This window comes from Mandrillus leucophaeus, unplaced genomic scaffold (assembly GCF_000951045.1).
Source record: "Mandrillus leucophaeus isolate KB7577 unplaced genomic scaffold, Mleu.le_1.0 Scaffold52, whole genome shotgun sequence".
In the NCBI taxonomy this organism is placed as follows: domain Eukaryota; kingdom Metazoa; phylum Chordata; class Mammalia; order Primates; family Cercopithecidae; genus Mandrillus; species Mandrillus leucophaeus.
Window position 1 is genome coordinate 2,911,410 of NW_012105586.1, and position 21,950 is coordinate 2,933,359.

At 48.4% G+C, this 21,950-nt stretch overlaps 1 protein-coding gene across 1 annotated transcript in view; it reads right to left on the reverse strand.

The window, feature by feature from the left end:
- PTCHD2 (patched domain containing 2) overlaps positions 1–20,653 on the reverse strand; it is a 42,857-nt gene extending 22,204 nt beyond the window's left edge. Inside the window, exons 1-9 of the mRNA XM_011996599.1 lie at positions 19,561–20,653; positions 18,771–18,990; positions 7,184–7,320; positions 6,174–6,308; positions 5,193–5,353; positions 3,751–3,890; positions 1,884–2,032; positions 1,527–1,688; positions 550–711 (exon numbers count right to left, since the gene is read on the reverse strand). Coding sequence (XP_011851989.1) covers positions 550–711; positions 1,527–1,688; positions 1,884–2,032; positions 3,751–3,890; positions 5,193–5,353; positions 6,174–6,308; positions 7,184–7,320; positions 18,771–18,990; positions 19,561–20,653 — 2,359 coding nt within the window. The remainder of the gene's footprint in view (positions 1–549; positions 712–1,526; positions 1,689–1,883; positions 2,033–3,750; positions 3,891–5,192; positions 5,354–6,173; positions 6,309–7,183; positions 7,321–18,770; positions 18,991–19,560) is intronic.
- Positions 20,654–21,950: the final 1,297 nt, after the last annotated feature.

Genomic DNA, 21,950 nt, shown 5'->3' on the forward strand with positions numbered 1-21,950 from the left:
CAGCCTGGCTAACCCCTTCTCTCCTCTCCCCTCCTCACCTGGCTAACCCCTCCTCTTCCCTCCTTTCCTCTCCCAGCTTGGCTAACCCCACCCCTTCCCTCTTCTCCCCTCCCTACCTGGTTAACTCCTCTTCTTCTCTCCTCTCCCCTCCCAGCCTGGCTAACTCCTTCCCATTCTTGTGAGTTTTGGCCTAGACGTTACTTCCTCCAGGAAGCCTTCCATGATATGGGCCTCTAAGACACCCTAGTCTTCCTCCACCAAAGCTCAGATCTACTATTACAGTGACTAGTCTCTAGAGCTGGAATGTGAGCTCCCTGAGCTTGGGAAGCCTGTGCCGCCTGCCCACTGTACCTCCCCAGAGCCAGCATCCAGCAGGCACCCAGCAAGCATCTGTTGAATGAATTGTGGGAACACGGGGGCTCATTGGTGAGTGGGATTTGCCTGAGGTCAGGCATTGATGGGGAGCCTGGATCCTGCATCTGTCAGACCAACAGCCTTTGGGACCCGGACACCTGAGCGGGCCGGGGACGGCCTGGCTGGAAGCCTCACCTGAACAGGTGATGCAGGAGATGCCCTCGGCGCTCAGGTTATACTTGAGGTCCAGCAGCACCTGGATGTTGGTATCAGGCCGGAAAAGGAGCGGGGCCCGACTGGCGGGGCGGAGCCGGCTGGCGAACACCAGGGACAGGATGAGGATGGAGACGAACAGCCCTGTGAGGAGATGGCGCTACACCAGGCGGGGCTGGGCCCAGCTGGTCCATTCCCAGCGGGGCTCCCAAGTGCCAGGAGACAGCTGCTCTGGTTGTGGTGGAGGTGGGGGGGGGTGTCCTAAGGGCGTGGGGGAAGACCCTGCATGCCAGCCCGTGGGCACAGCTTACTGGGGATGGTCCTCCAGGGCCAGGGATCAGTTGCTTTGTGGTGTCCCGTGGGGTTTGACTATAAGCTATAATCTAACACTGCTGGACAAGAAGCGGCCGCCACCTAAGAGTACCTCATAGTTTATGAAGAGCTGGTGCACTACTTGATCTCACACAACCCTGAAATCCTGTTGAAGATGACAATAATAATAGCACTTAACATTCACAGAGCACTTACTACATGCCACGTGCTGGGCTGAGGTCTTTACACATACTCTCCAACTACAGCTGCCTTCCTAGCCACCGTTCTCATCCTCAATTACAGAATAGGAACTGAGCGCTAAACAGACTGGAATAGCCAAATTCACACAGCTAGGACGCGGCCAAACTGGGACTCAGACTCAAGTGGGTCTAACTCCAGGGCCCATGCGTGGCATGCTCTGTGCTACTGCCCAGTGTGAGTGGCTGGCACACAGCAGGGGCCAATGAGCAACAGCCGCCCATGACCAGCTTCATTCTGCACAGGAAGGAGCAGGGCGGGTTGGAGAGGGAGAGACCCCAGCCCAGGCCTCTGCCCTGGGGCATCTGCGAGAGGGGGTGGGCTCCCAGTTCCTGTGTGTTTTGGGGGTGGAGCTGCGAGACAGGGGGAGGGGCAGAGGGCCCACTTACCCACAATCACCCAGCGGCTCTTGACGGCTGACCACAGGACCCAGTGGTGCAGCAGCTCCTGCAGCTGCACAATGAGCTGGCCGCGGCTGCCCGTGTTGGAGGCTGGCTGCAGACCCTCGGGGGACACAGACACCAGGGACACGTCTCCCAGCTCCAGTGACACTGCCAGGGCAGAGCAGTGGCCCGTCAAAGCCTGAGTCAAAGCCCACTGTGGTCCATGCTCGTTTCCAGGGAAGCCCAGATGCCTGGTGAGGAAGCCCGCAGGCCTCAGGACCAACTTATCAAGCGTTACTCCCCGGGCAGAGGCAGCGCTGGGTCTCGCTGGGGTCAGCAGGGCAGGCCTGTGCCAGCTCTCACCTGGCTCTTCCTCGACCTCCAGCAAGGGGATGTCATCGTCCAGGTAGGGTATGGGACCCTGGGCGGGGCTGCCTCCAACCTGCTCGGAAGCGGCAAACACGTCTCCGGGGAAGTGCAGGGAGCTCTTGCGGCCGCAATTCTGGTGGCAGCTGTGGAGAGAGTAGGGGACAGCGGTGAGCCAGAGGGTCCTGGGTACCCAGGGAGAGGGGGGCAGGGCCCTGAGGATCAGATGAACCCAGGTATCACAGTGCTGCTGACGTCACACACAGGATGAGCACCCCAGACTTCTGGGAGCTGGTCACCTGGTTTCTTTCTAGTATCGTCTACCCCAGGACCCTCAGGTGCCAGTCTTCCTCCAGAGAGACAAATGGGGACAGCAGACATTACCCAGCAAGAGGGGATGACAACACACAGTGGCCCAGGCACTAAGGTGATCAAATCAGCAGAATCATTCCTCTGCTGCTGTGTGGCCCAGGGGCTCTGCCACCAACTTAATACGCAGGGGAGCCAGGAGGAGGGAGCAGGGCAGGGCTGAGGGTGTAGCTGCATGGCCGAGGTCTCAGCTGGAGTGAACACATGAGACACCACGGCTCACCCTAGGGACTGGGCACCAGAATAATCCTCATGGCTGATACGAGCGCTGTGTGTGTGGCTAATAGCACTGCCACATGCCAGCAGTGAGCTGGGAGCCCTGCGTGGATTATCTCACTTAATCCTCATGAGACTCACACACAGGGATCACAGCTGTTTCATAGAAAAGGAAACTGAGATGCAGAGGTGAAGTCACCTGCCCAGGGTTCCACGGCTGCCGAGGGAGGAGGTGAGGCTTGGAGCCCACGTCTGACTGACGGGGAACATGACCGCGCCCAATAGGACCACTGGGGAGACAGCCCCAGGCGGGGCGGCGGCAGAGCGGGGGCTTATTTGGTATCTCTGTAGAGATCAGAAAAAGGTGTCTTTTCCCCACAACGCTGCTTCTATGACATGAAACTGTCATGGAAAACAGTCAAATCTGAGCGCCCATGGTACAGAGAACAGTGTCTCTGCCAGGGTACCTGTGTGCAGTGCCAACCCGCACCATCACAGCAGAGTCCTGAAGGGAGAGGATGTGAGTGGGGAGAGCTGAGGAGTCCTGCCTCAGGCCCAAGTCTAAGCTCCTCGCTGGGCCCTCCTCTCCCTCCAGCCCCTCCGGGGCTCACCATGGGCAAGTGGACATTGCTGACCACCACTGGCCAAGGCCTTTATCACAATGAGTGGGCCCTGTTCCGAGCCCAGAGCCCCTCCATCCTCCCAGCCCCAGGCAGCCACCCAGGCCTGATTTAACTCCACCACCATCCCCCTCCATCTTCCCAACCACCAGGCCCACAAGACCTTTCCCCCTAAACCTCCAGCAGCAACTCTGAACTGACCCGTTCAACTCTGCACACGGCTCACTACATCTACAGACGAGAACCTGAGGACACTCAACATGGTGGCTGAGAGCGTGGGATCTGGAGGCAGAGTTCTTGGGTTTAAATCCAGGCTCTACTGCCTACTAAATGGGTGACCTTGAAAAAGCTACCAAACCTCCCTGAGCCATTGCTTTCTCATCTGTAAAATGGGCACAGCAAGAGAACCCTGCTCCCAGGGTTCTTTGGGAAGGGAATGGTGATGTCATCAGATCTTGGACCAAAGTGCTTTGCTCACTTCCTGGTGACACTGGTGACTCCAAATTGCAATTATTGGATGGAAGTATCTTCTTCCCTGTTCCCTGCCTAGCACAGGACTGGGCATACAGAAGGCTTTTGGAAGAGAGGGTGGTACGCTGAGTGGCTCACAGAGGCCTGTTGTGGATACCTTGCTTGGGAAGAGGCCCCGCCCGACTTACCTGGTCTGGCAGGAGCTCTCCAGCGGTGCCAGGTAGAGGCTCCAGAGGCCCAGGGCTGCAGGCATGGTGACAAGCACGGCCAGCCAGCAGCAGGACACGATGAGAGACATGAACAGGCCAAAGTCGTGGACGGCTGGGATCTGGTGATGGAAAGGAAGAGAGGGATGTGGGGCTGGCTGGACCTGGAGTCAGTGGGTGCCCCCCTGCAGCCAGAGACACTCAGGATCACAGATCCGGCCCAGACTGAGGCAGTAGGAGGTGGCCCAGGCCGCCAGAATGCCAACCACCAGCCTCACTGGTGGTGACACCAAGGGCTGGTATCAGGGGACAGGGGACACAGCAGCACAGGAAGGATTCACACCTCGAGTGGAGGCTCTTGTCTATCTGCAGCCCACTGCCCGGAACAGAGCCTGGCACAGAGGCAGTGGTCAGTAGCTGTCATTACGTGAATGAATGGGGGACAGAGGAAGACACATCCCGTTGGACCAAGCCATGTGCTAGTGGGGAGGGGGAGGGAGAGAATTCTGCCACATGAAGGAGGCAGGGACCCTGGGGACTAGGAGCAATGGGTATGTTCCAGAAGTACGACAGGGACCACACAGGGAGGTGCTAGTTGGAAGGACGCTGTAACCACCAACAGAGCAGCCTGCACTCTGTGAAACACTTTCACCATCATCCTCGCATCTCAGTCCCTGGATAATCCACACATGAGGAAAGCAAGGCTCAGAGAGGTCACACAGCCTGCCCAAGGTCACACAGCAGAAGCTGAACCCAGCTCTGCCTACCTTCCAGAAGTGATTTCTCTAGAAGGACCTGGATAATCCTAAAGCATCTACTGGTTTCCAGAGGTTCTACTCAGCCCAGGTCATAAAACCTCTCAAAGACTTGGGCCAATTCACTGTCTTCCCACACCAAGAACCCAGCCTGGGCTCAATGCCTTCTCCTAAGCCCCACTCAGAGGCAGCAAGAGGAAGTCAGCGCGAGGGAGGAAAACGCAGCCAGAAGCAGGCAGAGGGGGAATGGCCGTGGACTTGGTCAGGCTTCTCACTTATCTGCTGTGTGATCCTGAGGAAGCCACTTTACCTCTCAAGGGTCAAGATTTTTTTGGAAAATAGGATGGTAATGGTACCTTTGTCAATTACCATGGTAATGAACATAAATGAGAAAGAGCTTTGGAAACTGCCAAATGTTCTCCAGGGTGGAAGTAGGATTACTACTACTGAGGATCCCTAATAAATGCCGTCTGGATTATTATAACATTCACACTTGTTAAGTTTGGGTAATGGGTGATTCGTGACAAAAATGAACTCTAGAGATGAGGCAAGTACCTTGAGGTGAAGGCTATATGGCCACTCAAGCGGTGGTGGGAAGAACAGAGATCAGGGCCTAGGTATGCACGGGCGGGTGGGAGGCCAGGACAGGAATGGAGGGCAGGTCCGCACCTGGGAGAAGACGTTAGCTGCGTAGGCAGCTGCCGTGGTCAGGGAGGTGAAGAAGGTGGCCTTGCCTGCAGTTTGGACGGTGTGGATCATGCGCAGCTGTGGGTCTTCCAGGTGGGTGGCCTGGCGGTAGGTGTTGATGAACACAAAGACGTCGTCCACACCTGTGGGAGGGAGTCCCGGGCCAGGCTCAGCATCATTCTGCTGTCTCCAGGATCAGGCCCAACCTGGCCCTAGACCAAGTCTGAGTGGCCTCCTGGGAGGTCAGACTGCAGGAGTCCTGCTTCTCAGCTTAGAGTGTGGAGAGACCCCTCTGACTAGCTCCTCCCACCAAGAGTTCAAGCTCCACCCACCACACTCCTTGGCCCCAGCCTCACCCAGAGCTAGGTACCTTCTCCCACATCCTGGCCTCCTTCCCATACTTCCTGGGCCTTTCCCACCATCCTCACTTCCATCCAGCAAACCTTCCTGCTCTCTCCACTCACCCTATGCCAAGGATCTGCCCACCACCCACATTCTTTTTGTTTGTTTGTTTGTTTTTGAGCTGGAGTCTTGCTCAGTCGCCCAGGCTGGAGTGCAGTGGCGCCATCTCAGCTCATTGCAAGCTCCGCCTCCCGGGTTCACACCATTCTCCTGCCTCAGCCTCCCGAGCAGCTGGAACTACAGGCGCCTGCCACCATGCCCGGCTAATTTTTTTTTTTTGTATTTTGAGTAGAGATGGATTTCACCATGTTAGCTAGGATGGTCTCGATCTCCTGACCTTGTGATCCACCCACCTCGGCCTCCCAAAGTGCTGGGATTACAGGCGTGAGCCACCGCGCCTGGCCCACCACCCACATTCTAAGCCCGCACTCCAAGGCTCTAGGCCTCAGCAGGAACTGTGTAGAGCCCCCAGGAAAGCCAGGCTTTGTATCCAGGAAGAAAGGGGATGCGGCAGACTTCCCATGTGGGAGGCGCACTGCCATGGCAACAGAGGCGACTCACCAATGCCCACGATCACGAAGGCGGCCACCCCATTCAGGATGCCCAAGTACTGGATACCAAAGACCACGTGGTACAGGAAGAGGGCCACCAGGCAGCTGAGACCAATGCTGGCAATCCCGAAGAAGGACAAGAACACTGGGCAGGGTAAGAGGCACGAGGGAGAAGGTGGGGGGACCCTCATGGGACACAAACCCCATTAGAGTCCCTGACCTCAGCTGGGTCCTGTCTCTTCCCCCCAACCCTGGGTACCATTCACGACTCTATTCCCAGCACAGGCACAGGGCCAGTTCTCAGTTTTCCATGCCTAAAGAGGGCACCGGACAGGAGGCCCAAGTGGCAGATGGAGCCATCCCTGAGTAGGTCAGGCTGTCCTCCTCTTTGCAGACTTTACCTCAAGAGCCTTATGAACATCACATATGACCTGGGGCTAGGAACTGTGTCTGGATTCCTGGTACCTTACAGCATCTGGCATATAGTTTGGTGCCCAGTAAATATCTGTCGCACGGATGAATATCTTTCCCATTTTGGAAAGTATTACCATTGTTTGTCTGCTCGGGAAGTAGAGTATGCTTACTGTATACAGACAGGAGTAACCAGCAGCTAGTGTCCACGCTAGCAACTAGCAGCACGCGGAGGTGAAAAAGTGATCAGGGGGCAGAGGGCCGTTGACTTGGGACCCAAAATAGGCTACAAAGTAATCCACAAAGGAATACAATACCCCAGGCTCCCCAACACAAGGCTATCAACAGGAGACAGATGGTCAACAGGCAAAAGGTCCAACTGCGCAGGGGCCCAGGGTAGAGGGTGTGACCCAGGCTGGTACAGCCCAACCTGCCTCCAGGCCTCAGTCTGCGTGCTTGGGGTTGATAGATGATTTATTTGCATATCCCTGTGTCTCAGCTCTGACATGCTCGGTTCAAGAGTACTGTGGCATTCTTGAGAAGGCAGGCTCTGGGCAGACAGGAGCACCCTGGGAGGGGAGAAGGGGGCTGGCTTGAGAGAAGCCCTACCTGAGCAGGAGGTGAGGACGTAGACCAGGGCAGCGATGCAGCTGCTGCTGATGAAGGCCAGGAGCATGTCATTGTTGAACGTCCTGCGCACTTCATAGTCAAACAGGTCAGTCCCCCCATAGAGAACCTGGACTTTGCTGGGGGAAAGGAGGATGTGGAGAGAAGAACGACAGGAAGAGGATTAGAGATGGCTGTGAACACGTGGAGGAGGATCAGGAGCTGTCCACTTCACCTGTGACTCTGTACCTCCACTGGACATCAAAATCACCTGGGGGCTTCCAATTATCCTGATGTCCAGGCCAGGCTTCAGACAAACTAGACCAGAACTGCTGGGGTGGGTCTGAATCATCAGTACTCTTTAACTCTCTCAGGTGATTCAAATGTAGGGTCAAGGTTGAGAACCACTGCTCTACGTAGATCATGATCAATTATAATCAGCTCTATGTCATCTTCCAATTCTCCACATCTATGGCCAAGTTCTAAATTCAAACTGGCTGCTAGATATTCAGTTTTACACTGCTATTCAATGTGTGCTTAACACAAGTTATTTTTAATTAAAAAAAAATAACATAACCAGGCTGGTCAAACTGTGTCTTAAAATACAAACATAAGTGACATCTGCTTCTGGCCAAGATGGAGTAACAAGATGGAGTCCGTATTTATCTTCTCACTGGAACAAAAATGTGAGAAAATGCATGAAACAAGGTAACCAAGGATGATCTCTGAAAGATGAGAAACAAAATGAGTCCTATGCTTACCCTGGCTTAGTGCTTTGAGAGTTTCCAGTCCTCAGTGCAGCCATGGGTTATTGGACTCCCCAAAGGAGGCTGAAAATTTTCCAAACTTGATGAAAACTATAAACCCACTGACACAAGCTTCAGCAATGAACTCCAAGCACAAAAAACTACAATGCACATCATAACCAAACTGCTCAAAAATAGTGACCAAAATAAAATCTTAAAAAGCAGCCTGAGAAAAAGACACAGAGGAACAAAGACAAGGCTGACAGCAGACTTCCCATTAAAAACAGGGTGCGTGAGAAGGCAGGGGAGCAACATACTTTGCAGATAGTGGGAAAAAAGTCAGCCCAGGATTCTATACCCAGCAAAGATACATTTCAAAAACAAAGGCAAAATAGAACACTTTTTTTAGATAGACAAAAACTGAAATAATTCATCTCCAGTATACCTGCACTAAAAGAGATTTTTAAATTTGTTTTTTCAGTCAGGGTCTCACTTTGCCACCCAGGCTGGAGTGCAATGGCATGATCATAGCTCACTATAGCCTCTAACTTCTGGTCTCAAACAATCCTTCCACCTCGGCCTCCTGAGTAGCTAGACTACAGATGCATGCCACCATGCCTGGCCAATTTTTTATTTCTTAGTAGAGATGGTGATAGGGTTTAGCTGTGTCCTCACCCAAATCTCAACTTGAATTGTATCTCCCAGAATTCCCAAGTGTCGTGGGAGGGACCCAGGGAGAGGTAATTGAATCATGGGGGCTGGTTTTTCCCATGCTATTCTCATGATAGTGAATAAGTCTCACGAGATCTGATGGGTTTATCAGGGGTTTCTGCTTTTGCTTTTTCCTCATTTTCTCTTGCTGTCCCCATGTAAGAAGTGTCTTTTGCCTCCTGCCATGATTCTGAGTCCTCCCCAGCCACGTGGAACTGTAAGTCCAATTAAACCTCTTTTTGTTCTCAGTTTCAGTTATGTCTTTATCAGCAGCGTGAAAACAGACTAATACAGTAAATTGGTACCAGCAGAGTGGGGCTCTGCTGAAAAGATACCTGAAAATGTGGAAGCAACTTTGGAACTGGGCAACAGGCAGAGATTGGAACAGTTTGAAGGGCTCAGAAGAAGACAGGAAAATGTAGGAAAGTTTGGAACTTCCTAGAGACTTGTTTGAATGGCTTTGTGCAAAATGCTGATAGCGATATGGACAATAAAATTCAGGCTGAGGTGGTCACAGATGGAGAGGAGGAATTTGTTGGGAACTGGAGCAAAGGTGACTCTTATTATGTTTTAGCAAAGTGACTGGTGGCATTTTACCCCTGCCCTAGAGATCTTTGGAACTTTGAACTTGAGAGAGATGATTTAGGGTATCTGGCAGAAGAAATTTCTAAGCAGCAAAGCATTCAAGATGTGACGTGGGTGTTGTTAAAGGCATTCAGTTTTATAAGGGAAGCAGAGCATAAAAGTTTGGAAAATGTGCAGCCTGACTATGCAATAGAAAAGAAAAACCCATTTTCTGGGGAGAAATTCAAGCCAGCTGCAGAAATATGCATAAGTAGCAAGGAGCCTAATGTTAATCCCCAAGACCACGGGGATTAACATTCTCTGACATGGAGAATTTCATGGCAGCCCCTCCCATCACAGGCCTGGAGGCCCAGGAGGAAGAAGTGGCTTCCTGGGCCAGGCGCAGGGTCCCCATGCTGTGTGCAGCCTAGGGACTTGGTGACCTGTGTCCCAGCCACTCCAGCTGTGGCTGAAAGAGACCAATGTACAGCTCAGGCTGTGGCTTCAGAGAGTGGAAGCCCCAAGCTTTGGCAGCTTCCACGTGGTGTTGAGCCTGTGGGTGCAAAGAAGTCAAGAATTGAGATTTGGGAACCTCCACCTACATTTCAGAAGATACATGGAAACGCCTGGATGCCCAGATAAAAGTTTGTTGCAGGGGTGGAGCCCTGATGGAGAACCTCTGCTAGGGGAGTATGGAAGGGAAATGTGGGGTCGGAGCCCTCACAACGAGTCCCTACTGGGCCACTGCCTAGTGGAGCTGTGAGAAGAGGGCCACTGTCCTCCAGACCCCAGAATTGTAGATCCACTGACAGCTTGCACTGTGTGTCTGGAAGAGCCACAGACACTCAATGCCAGCCCATGAAAGCACCCAGGAGGGAGGCTGTACCCTGCACAGTCACAGAGGCAGAGCTGCCCAAGACCATGGAAACCCACCTATTGCATCAGCGTGACCTGGATGTGAGGATGTGAGACCTGGAGTCAATGGAGATCATTTTGGAGCTTTAAAATTTGACTGCCCCGCTGGATTTCAGACTTGCATGGGCCCTGTAACCCCTTTGTTTTGGCCAATTTCTCCCATTTGGAATGGTTGTATTTACCCACTATCTGTACTCCCATTGTATCTAGGAAGTAACTAGCTTGCTTTTGATTTTACAGGCTTATAGGCAGAAGGGACTTGCCTTGTCTCAGATGAGACTTTGGACTGTGGAGTTTTGGGTTGATGCTGAAATGAGTTAAGACTTTGGAGAATGTTGGGAAGGCACGATTGATTTTAAAATGTGAGGACATGAGATTTGGAGGGGCCAGGGTGGAATGATATGTCTGTGTCCCCACCTAAATCTCAACTTGAATTGCATCTCCCAGAATTCCCATGTGTTGTTGGGGGGACCCAAGAGGAGGTAATTGAATCATGGGGACTGGTCTTTACTGTGCCATTCTCATGGTAGTGAATAAGTCTCACGAGATCTGATGGGTTTATCAGGTGTTTCTGCTCTTGCTTTTTCCTCATTTTCTCTTACTGTCACCATCTAAGAAGTGCCGTTTGCCTCCTGCCATAATTCTGAGTCCTCCCCAGCCATGTGGAACCGTAAGTCCAGTTAAATCTCTTTTTTTTCCTCCCAGTTTCAGGTATGTCTTTAACAGCAGTGTGAAAAGGAACTAATACAGATCAGGTCTCATTATGTTGCCCAGACTGGTCTTGAACCCCTGGCCTCAAGCAATCTTCCCACTTTGGCCTCCCAAAGTGGGATTACAGGTGTTAGCCACTCTGCTAAGCCTAAGAGAGATGTTAAAGGAAGTCCTTAGGAAGAAGGAAAATGGTAACAGATGGAAATATGGAAATATGGATCTACACAAAGAAACAAAAAGCAATGAAAATGGTAATGACATAAATAAATACATAAAATTTTCTTATTATTTATTTAAATATCTTTAAAAGATAATTGACAGTTTAAACAAAAATAATGTAGTGTGGGGTTTATAATATACATTAAAATAAAATGCATAACCACAAGAACATAAAGGCTAGGAGGGAAGAAATAGTAGTATATTGTTATAAAGCTCTTATACTACATATGAAATGATATATCATTTGAAGATACACTGTGATAATTTAAAGATGTATACTATAAATGCTAAAGCAACTACTAAAAGAGTTACAGCATAAAAGCCAACAAAGGAGATAAAATAGAATCATAAAAAACATTCAATTACTTCAAAAGAGGCAAAATACAGGAAAGGGGAAACAAAGAGCATATGGGACAAATAGAACAAAATATACTTAAGTCTAACCATATTAATAATTGCATTAACTGTAAATGGCTTAAACACCCCAAGTAAAAGGCAGAAAGTATCAGAGATATTTATTTATTTATTTATTTATTTAATTAATTTATTTATTGAGACAGAGTCTCTCTGTCGCCCAGGCTGGAGTGCAGTGGTGCGATCTCAGCTCACTGCAAGCTCCGCCTCCCGGGTTCACGCCATTCTCCTGCCTCAGCTGCCAAGTAGCTGGGACTACAGGCGTCCGCCACTACGCCAGGCTAATCATTTGTATTTTTTAGTAGAGACAGGTTTCACCATTAGCCAGGTTGGTCTCGATCTTCTGACCTCGTGATCCACCTGCCTCGGCCTTCCAAAGTGCTGGGATTACAGGCGTGAGCCACCCAGAGACCTTTAAAAAAGTCAAGACCTAGCTGACTACAAGAAACCCACTTTAAATATAAAGACACAAATAGGATAAAAGCAAAGGGACAGAAAATGATACACCATGCTAACATGAATCAAAAAATAAGCTGGATTCGTTATATTAATAAAAAATAAAGTAAATTTCAGAGGAAAGAATATAACTAGGGGCAAAGAAGATAATTTCAAAATGATCATCAAAACTACAATCCTAAATGTTTTTATAGCTAATAACAGAGCTTTAAAATACATGAAGTAAAAACTAACAGAACTGAAAAAGAAATAGACAACTCCCCGATTGTAAATAGATGTTTCAATCTCTCTCTCAATATTGCTAGAAAAATTAGACAGAAAATCAGTAAGGATATAGAAGACCATGAACAACACAATCAATGAACTTGATTTAATTAAGACTTATAGAACATTTCACGTAAAAACAGAACTTTTTTTTTCCAAGTATACAGGGAACATTCAGCAAGAAAGACCATGTACTGGACCATAAAACAAGACTCAATAAATTCAAAAGAACTTGCATCACACAAAGTATGTTCTCTAACCATCATGAAATTAAACTAAAAATCAACAACAAAAAGCCTGAAAAATTCCCAAATATTTGAAAACTAATTAAGACACTTTTAAGTTATACATGGGTCAAAGAAGAGATCAAAAGGAAAAATAGAAAGTATTTTGAAATGAATGAAATGAAAATAACATATCCAAATTTTGAAATGTGCTAAAATAGTCATACTTAAGGGGAATTTTATAGCATTAAACACCTCTGTTAGGAAAGAAGTTTCAAATCAATGGCCTTAGCTTCTACTTTAAGAAAGTAGTACAAGAGAAAATGAAATGTAACATAATCCAAAGAAAAAAAATCATAAAGATCAGAGCAGAAATCAAGGAACTAGAAAACAGAAAAGCAATGGAGAAAATCAATGAAATGGGTAGCACAATAGGGTAACTACAGTCAATAATAAGTTAACTGTACATTTTAAAATAACTTAAGAGTTTGTAACTTGAAGGATAAATGCTTGAGGGGATGGAGAGCCGATTCTCCACTGATGTGCTTACCTCACATTGCATGCCTCTTTCAAAACATCTCATGTACCCCATAAATATATACACCTACTATGTGCTCACGAAAATAAAAAATAAAAATAAATAAATCTAATTCTTAGAAAAGAAAATCAACGAAACCAAAAGCTAGTTCTTTGAGATCAATAAAATTGATAAGCTTCTAGCCAGACTGATCATGAAAAAAAAAAAAAAGAAGACATACAGAAGGTGACATCACTACGATTTCTACAACCATTAAAAAGATAATAGGGAAATATTATAAATCATTTTATACCAACAAATTTGACAATTCTTTTTTTTTAAGAGACAGGGTCTCGCTCTGCCACCTAGGCTACAGTGCAGTAGCACAATCATAGTCCACTGCAGCCTCAAACTCCTCGGCTCAAGGGATCCTCCCACCTCAGCCTCCAAAGTAGCGAGGACTACAGGCTAATTTTTGTGTGTTTTTAGAGACAGGGTCTTGCTGTTTCCCCGGCTGGTCTTAAACTCCTGGCCTCAAGGATCCTCCTGCCTCAGCCTTCCAAGTAGCTGGGAATATAGGCATGAACTATGGTACCCTGCTAGCATTCACTGTCTTGATGGTGGTGCGGGGTTCCCAGTGTATACACACATGTCAAAACTAATCAAATTGTAAAGTATGTGCAGTTGGTTGTATGTCAATTATGCCTCAATAAAGCTGTTAAAAATGTAAACAGGACTTTTAAAAGCCAAGTTGAAAGGATCTCTGGATTATCTACTTTGTTGAATTAAGTAGGTTAACTATCCTTTCATTAGAGTAGAAAATCAATCATTTATTCATTCACACACTAATTTGAAAAGCATTTATAGAGTATCTTCTAGATTCTTGGTCCTGTGCTAGATGCTGATTATAAAAAGACATAGGCCCATACTTTTACTCTCAAGTTGAAAGAAATAGCTCATGGAAGACCAGTATCCTCACCTAAAACTACTAAAATGTCCACTAAAATTCAGAAACTATCTGTGATGACAGTAGAGAGTTGCTGAAGTAATCAGAACTAAAGGACTAAGACTCCAGAAAGGAAAGAACCTAGGAAAGGTAAGCTGCCCTTCTACAGCCATTTTTACCCTGGAGGCATTTGCTGATTCTAAACATGGGCAGAAGGCTGAAAAACTTGGCTGGGAGTCAGATAAGCTAGCAGAGCTTTGGGCAGACACTTGCAGATCAGCAGAACACATGGCCAGGTTTTCCCTCAGCACTTCTGCGGGAGACTGGGGCTGTGTGGGGCCTGAAGCCAAAAAACCTAAGCAGAAAGCCTCGGAAAAAGCAGAGTGGAATTTTTGTCTTTGTTCTAATTTTTTTAGCAGCTTTGAGAGATAAAAGATTAGAATCTGGAACCTATCCAGGCAAAGGACTCTGCAGAATACACCAAGCTCTCAGTTGAAAATCCTAGAGAATCTAGGGCAAACTAGAGGTAGACCGAGACTTTCCAGGATTGTGAACCATCCTCAACTCTCAGTGTGGTCACTGCCTGCTTAAGGTGATCAGCCATGACTCTATGTGACTTCTGAAGTGAAGGAAAAATTCTCTCTGGGGGAAATAGCATCATATGGACCTCTGTGTGTGTGTGCTTTTCACATAATGTTCATCACTTAATAAAAGTTACACTTTGAGAGGCCAAGGTGGGAGGACCACTTGAGGCCAGGAGTTTGAGACCAGTCTGGGCAACATAGTCAAACGCTGTCTCAAAACAAAAACAAAAACAAAAAACTAGCTGGGCATGGTGGTACATGCCTGTAGACCTAGTTACTCAGGAGGCTGATGGGAGGATTACCTGAGCCCAGGAGTTTCAGGCTGCAGTGAGCTATGATCATGCCACTTCAGACTTAATGACAGAGTGACACCTTGTCTCAAAAAGATAAAAATAAAAAAATAAAAATCACCAGGTATACCCACAGGCAGGAACACATGATCCTAAACCAAGTGAAAGAACAGACTACAGAAACAAATCTGCAGGTTAACCGTATATTAAAAGTTGGTAAGAACTTTAAAACACTATAATTAATATGTTTAAGAACAGAGAGGAAAATGTGGACAAAATAAACTAAATGATGAATAAAATAATTGCACCAGTGATTTAGATCTATAACAGATTCAAATGGAAATTCCCAAAAAGGAAAAACAGAACAATAACATTAAAAACTCAATAGACATTAAATGGCAGACTAGAGACAACAAATAGAAAGCAGGATCAGTGAACCAGAATATCTAAACCAAAGCATAGAAAGAAAAATAAAAAAATAAAACCCAGAAAAAAAGCATTGAAAACATATGGGGCTCAGTGAAAAGATCTAACATTTGTGTAATCAGAGTGCAAAAAAGAGGAAACAGAGAACAAGATAGAAGCAAATCTGAAGAGATAATAGCTAGAACATTCTTAAAACTGATTATGGTCATCAACCTACCGCTTCACGAAGCTCTGTGCTCCCAAACAGAACAAACACAAAGAAAACACACCAAGATACGTCACAGTAAGACTGGTGAAAACAAAGACAAAGAAATCTCAAAAGCAGAAAAAAGAGAATTTTTAATGGAGCAACAAAAAAGATTTACAGCCTACTTTTCTACAGAAATGATGGAAGTCAGAAGACAATGGAGTGGCATCTTCAGGTAAAGTATTAAAAGAAAATAACTGCCAATTTGTAATTCTATACCAGCAAAAATATGCTTCAAAAATGAAAGTAAAATAAAGATTTCTACTAGGCAAACAAAACAGAGAATCTATCACCAGCAAACCTGTACTGAAAGAAATGCTAGAGTTCTTTAGACACAAGGAAAATGATCCCAGAGGGAAACATGAAATTATACAAAGTAATGAACACCAACAGAAAAGGTAAATATGTGAATAAATATAAAAGAACAGTCTTATGAGGCTTAAGTATTAAGAATTAAAATGCGTGCAACATAAATGCAAAAAATTGAAGCTCAATAAATGCAATGAACACATTCTAAGATTCTAGTATTAAAAGCAATAAAAGTGATCATTTATATTATTCTGTTATAAGTCAAGGTACATGTTACCATCTCTTGGGTAACCAATAATAGAGTAATTTTAAGAATTTTGTTCACCCAAAAGCACTAAAGTCAAGTCTACAGGATTGTCACCACTGCTGTGATGCTCTAATGGGAGAAAACAGAAAAGAGTGGCTTCTTCCCTAAGGGCAGGGGATTCGCCTCAGCAGCTAAACATCTGGGCAGAGTTAATACTGGTATCTAAAACCGTGAAAGTCCTTCTATAGTCAGCACCTCTCAGTTTTCCAACACAGCCAAGTACCTTTCCTTGAGGCATCTCCATTCATTTATTTATTCACTCCCCTAACAAATCCTTACTAAGGGGTACCTGGCCTTGTGCTGGGGCTCGGCCCATAGAAACTGAACCAGAAACAATCCCAGTCTTCAATAAACTCACATTCTATTGAGACAGATAATTAAACCAGACCTCTCTCAAACTTAAATATGCAAACAAATCACCTGAAAATACTGCAGGCCTGGGAGAGAACTTGAGATTCTGCATTTCTAACAAGCCCCAGGTGATGCTGATGTTGTTGCTTGGAGGAATGCACTGTGAGTTACAATTGAAAGACAGAGTGAGAAACACTGTGATAAAATTGTAGCTCAGAGGGGTGAAATAGCTTGCTAGAACTCACAATAATTTGAATAACTGGGACAGGACCCAAGATATTATCTGACTCCAAAGTTTGTGTATGCTCTTTCCTGCCTCCCTTAGGGAGAAGAGAGGGGACTATGGAAACAGGTAGCATCTCAGTCTGATTTATGTTGCTATAAGAGAATACCTGAGACTGGGTAATTTACAAAGAAAAGAGGTTTATTTAGTTCATTGTTCTGCAGGCTGGGAAGTTCAATGGCATGGCATTGGCTTCTGGTGAAGGCTTTTGTGCTGCATCGTAACACGGAGGAAGGTCAAAGGGGGAACAGGCAAAAGGGACCAAACAAGAGGAGGAACCTCACTTTATAACAACCTGCTGTCTTGGGAACTAATCCATTCCCTCAAGTGAGAACTAGCTCACTCCCACAAGATGGCATTCATCTATTTATGAGGGATCCACCCCCATGACCCAAACATCTTCCACTAGGCCCCACCTCTCAACACAGCTGCACTGAGTTTTAGGGGGGACAAAGCATATCCAAACCATAGCAGGTAATCAGCATTTAGTCCAGCCTTTGGCCAATGTTGCCCAAGTTGGATCTTAATAGATGAATAGGAGCTTGCCTGACAAAGAAGTAAGTCAGGGAGAAGGCTCCCAGTGCAGTAACTGGCACAAAAACACAAAGGGTGAGGTCGGGATTTGAATCTCATTCCACTACTGATGAGCTTTAAAATTATGGATGACTAACCTAATTGCTATGTCTCAGTTTCCTTAACTATAAAATGGAGATCATCATAACAGCACCCACCTCATTGGGTTGGTGTGAGAATTAAATGAGCTGGTATGTATAAAGGGTTTTGAACAGTGTGTGGCACAGAGTAAGTGCTCAATAAACATTAGCTCTGATTATTCCAGCAGTTGCTCAATATAAAGGATGAACAGTGGAAGGAATGAGGGTATTTTGGGCAGAAGGATTCCTCCTGTGCCTGGGACTGGTTTATCAGGGTGGGGACTGGGAAAGCACTGCAGTTATTGCCCAGAAGGACTGCTGCTCTGTTCTGGTGGGGAGGGACCCAGTTGTACTCTGGGGCACACCATCCCAAAGCACCTTCCACCCCAAAGCACTGTCACATCTGTTAGCTCATCTCTTCTTAGTGACTCCAGAGGGCAGTCAGAATCATGTTATCCATTTTAACGATAGGAACACTGACACCCAGAGAAGTGAAGTGACTTGTCCATTACCTCCCTGGGTATTAGAGGCAGGAAGTGTGGTTAATTTTAGGTGTCATTGTGATTGGATTAAGGAATATGGAGAGAACTCAAAAAGCATTGCCTCTGGATGTGTCTGTATGGGTCTTCCCACACACAGGAGACTGGCATGTGTGTCAGTGGCCAGGGTGGGCACCGTCCAATTGGCTGGGGCCCAGGACAGAACAAAAAGGGCAGAAAGGTGATTTCCTCTCTCTCTCTCTTTCCCCACTGGAGCTGGGACACTCTTCTCCTGCCCCTGGACATCAAAACTCCGGGCTCTCTGGCCTTCGGACTCCAGGACTTACGCCAGCAGTCCCTGGGGTCCTCAGGCCTTTGGTCTCGAACCAAGAATTACACCATTAGTTTCCCTAGTTCTGAGGCCTTCAAATTTGGACTGAGCCAGAGTACCAGCATCCAAAGGTCTCCAGCTTGCAGATGGTGTGTCATGGGACTTAGCCTCCATAATTGCATGAGGCAATTCCCCTAATAAATCCCCTCTCACATATCCCTCTGTCTATCTATCCTACTGCTTCCATCCCTCTTGAGAACCCTGACTAATACAGTGAGGAACTCCTTATTCCCTGGCCAATACTCTTTCCAGAAAGACCTCGAGCACCATCTCAGGAGAAAATCAATACCCAAAACCTCCAGGGCAGAGTCTGAGATTTCCTACCTGGCCCAAAGCTGTCATGTTCACTAACCATAGCACTGATCAAGCAAAGGGGACTTCTATTTGTCAGAGTGACTGCAAGGATGTACTTGGTTCTGCCTTGATTTGGAAAGAAAGACATCCAAAGGAAAAGATAATAGGGAAAGAGGTATGGTGTTTAAGATTAAGAGGCAATTGGAAATCAATGTCCTGTCCTAATGCAGGCCTTTCCTGGGACACACATGGGTATGCACACACAGGATGCAGCAGCTGGACTTCCTACCTGGTAGACTGCTTGGCCAGCATGGCCACGTAGGTGACCACGAAGCTCTGAAACTTAGCCCGTTGTTCCTCCCAGCGGTCATCCACTGAGTAGTAGTTGGGCAGGGGTGCTCCAAACAGGATCTCACTGCGCAGGAGAGAGCTCTTCAGATTGTCTGCAGAGAGGCCCTCATCCACATACCAGTAGAACTCAGGGTGAGTCATGGCCAGCTCCAGGGAGCCTGCGAGGACAGCGGTGGGGGCCTCAAGAGTTCAGCCGGTCAACTCCCACCAACCCTCCCTCAAGGTCATCCAGTCTCATTGCAGCCCTGCCTCCCAGGATTCCCCTCTGTCCACATCCACCAAAACTCCACCCCAGGTCCCACAACCTCTCTCTGAACCTGCCCCACCCTTCCTCAAGCCCCATTCCTAATTTACCTAAAACGAACCCTACCTCAGTCTTCTTGAACCCCAATCTTTCTCCTGTCTTCCTCTGGCCAGATTCCTGGTTCTCTATAGCCACATCCTGGCCTTTCTCTAACCAGCCTCACACACGAGCCCCACTCTACGCTTTCTCTACCTCTGACCACAACAGAACCCCCACCATCCTTCACCTGGGTCTGCATCCAAGCTTCCCTCTTTGGTTCCCTCTCACGCTCACCTCACACCTCAGCCCAGTCCTTTTCACCTTGTCCTCCAGCTATGCCCAGGACTCAGCTCCAGACTGACTGGGCCTGGGCCTGGACCAAATCTCCATAAAAAGCTGTATAAAACCAGGACCTACGCCCCACCCCAGCATCCTGGCGGCTCACCCCGGATGTCCGCCAGGTCCTGGCCCATGCCGTCATAGTAGATCTTGCCGCCCCTCTCAGTGGGAAAAAAGTAGGTCATGAGCGAGCTGGGAGGCGAGCAGTAGGAGTAGGAACCCAGTGGCAGGTCCTTGAGCACCTCGTGGGGCTTCCAGCAGAACTCCCGGAAGCCTGGGTGGTCCATGATCTTGCGCTCGATCTCATGGATCGTGACCAGCCGCTCACTGGTGAAAATGTTGCGCTCTGCGTCGCCCCGCGCCAGGAAGATGAGCTCGATGCGCCAGTGCGCGTGCGTCTGGGTGTTAGCACTCACATATGCATGCGAGTAGTCCCAGCGGGAGGTGCCTCGGCGGGCACGGCTCTGATTGGCCGCAGCTGCCGCGGGGGGCGGGATGCTGGGCGGGTGCCACCCATTCTTGCTCAGCCGCTGGTTTCGCGGGTCTTCACTCTGGTTGGCTGCCAGATCCTCCAGGGGCGGAATCTCACGCCGAAGTCGCCCGCTCCGATTGGCTGTGGGCTTTTGGGCCGCTGAAGTGTCCCGGGACAGGCCTGGGCCGCGGAGTGAGGCCGCGGGGATGACACGCGGGGCTCGGGAGGCTTGCCGCGAGCGGTTGCCGAGATGCAGCTGCTGCAGCTGCTCTGAGATAAGGCGCTGAAGCGTCTCGGAGGTGAAGTCGGCTAAGTCACGCCGGTTCCGCCCCCAGGATCCAAACTGGGACTTGAGCGCCAGGGTGAGGGCGTCAAAACGCTGCGAGGCCTCATGGTTGCGGATTTCAAAGGCGTTGTAGGAGATGTCAATGTCCAGTGGTGGGTAGTAAAGGAACATGAAGGCTGACAGGGCCATGGGAATGCTGCAGCCCAGGAAGAGCACCAGCCCAGCACAGCAGGGATTGGTGAAGGCCCAGCCCAGGGTACTCCAGAAGCCTGAGGCTGGGGGCCGGGAAGGCAGGGGCCAGTGCCGCCAGCAACACTGCCCTCCTGCCCCAAGTTGAGGCCCTGGTTTCTGGGCCCCTGGAAAGGCTTCACCCGTTGCTTCTTCTTCCTCCTGCCCCTCTAGCCACACATCGTGCAGCAAGGGGTCATCCTCCATGTCCATAGCCTGCAGGAGAGGGAGAGGGTCAGCAGGCTAGAGAGACAGGGACGGGAAGGTGCCCTGTGGTGCAGTTCGCCCAGTCCTAGGTACCAACCCCGTCCACTCATAACCAAATACTAATACTGCAATGGAATGGCGTCAAGCATGCATCAACACAACTGAATTTAACCACCTGCGAAAAACACAAAGCAAATTCCTGTTATTTGCCCGTCACCTCTCCCTTTTGGATCTTGGCTTTCAAGGCCACAGAAAAAAGGAAAATCGCAGAACAATTGCAAACAGAAAAGATGTTTCTCCTGGGAGGAGGGATTTAAAAAAAAAAATTGACCACACAATTTTCTAATGTTTGCTGCATCCTTTGACTTTAGAACTCAGGCCCAATGTAAGATGCGACTCCACTGCAACCACTCTTATTTAATGAGCAGCTGTAAAGTACCTCTAGGAGGTATCAGGGTGCAAGGGAAAGAGCATGATCTTTGGAATGAGGCAGACCCTGATTTGGGTCCTGGCAGTCTGAGTATCCAAGGCAGTGAGCCTCCCTGAACTTGAGTCCTCATCTATAAAATAGAAGTGGCCATTGCTGCCTCGTACGACTGTGGAGTCAAAGGTGGAAGTACTCTGCAGTCTGTGTAGTACGTTAGTTATCTGTCACATAAGCAGATTTCCTTGCTCCCCGCTGGGGACTGTAACATGCTCAGCCATTACCCAGGAACTGTGCCAGGGCTAGGTGCCTGTCACAGCACTCTTGGAGAACCCTCAGTAGCTTCCCACCCCCTCTATGGGGTGCTGCAGCTGCAGCCACTGTTTGTCAGGCTCAGGCCACTTAATATGCAACTCCAGCAACATCAAACCTTTGGGCATGGGCAGGGGCTGGGCATCTGCCTCCCAGAGACTTGAGTGCAGCAGCAGGAGGGCCTGACAGAAGAGGGCAGGGCTGGGCAACCCGAGGACTCCAGCGGGGTGGCCCAAAGAGAGGAGGATTTCCGGCATCCCCGACATGGCCTGTCCCCCTTGTCCTGCCTGCCCTCTGGACAGAGAGAGACTCATTATCCAGTTAGATGCTAGGCAGTGAGAGGAGGAAGCTAATTATGCTAGCGCTAGCTAATTAATGCTGCCTTTCCTATTAACATTCTCTGGAGTGCTCCATTTCAATTAGATGATCTGTCCAGGAAGAGAGGCTGCCGTCAGTCCGGAGAAAGTAAGCAAGAGGAGGTGACAGAAGGAGGGTAACAGAGACAGAGACAGAGGAAAAGAGGAGAGAGACAGAGGGGAGAGTGGAATGGTCAGAGATGGGGGAGAG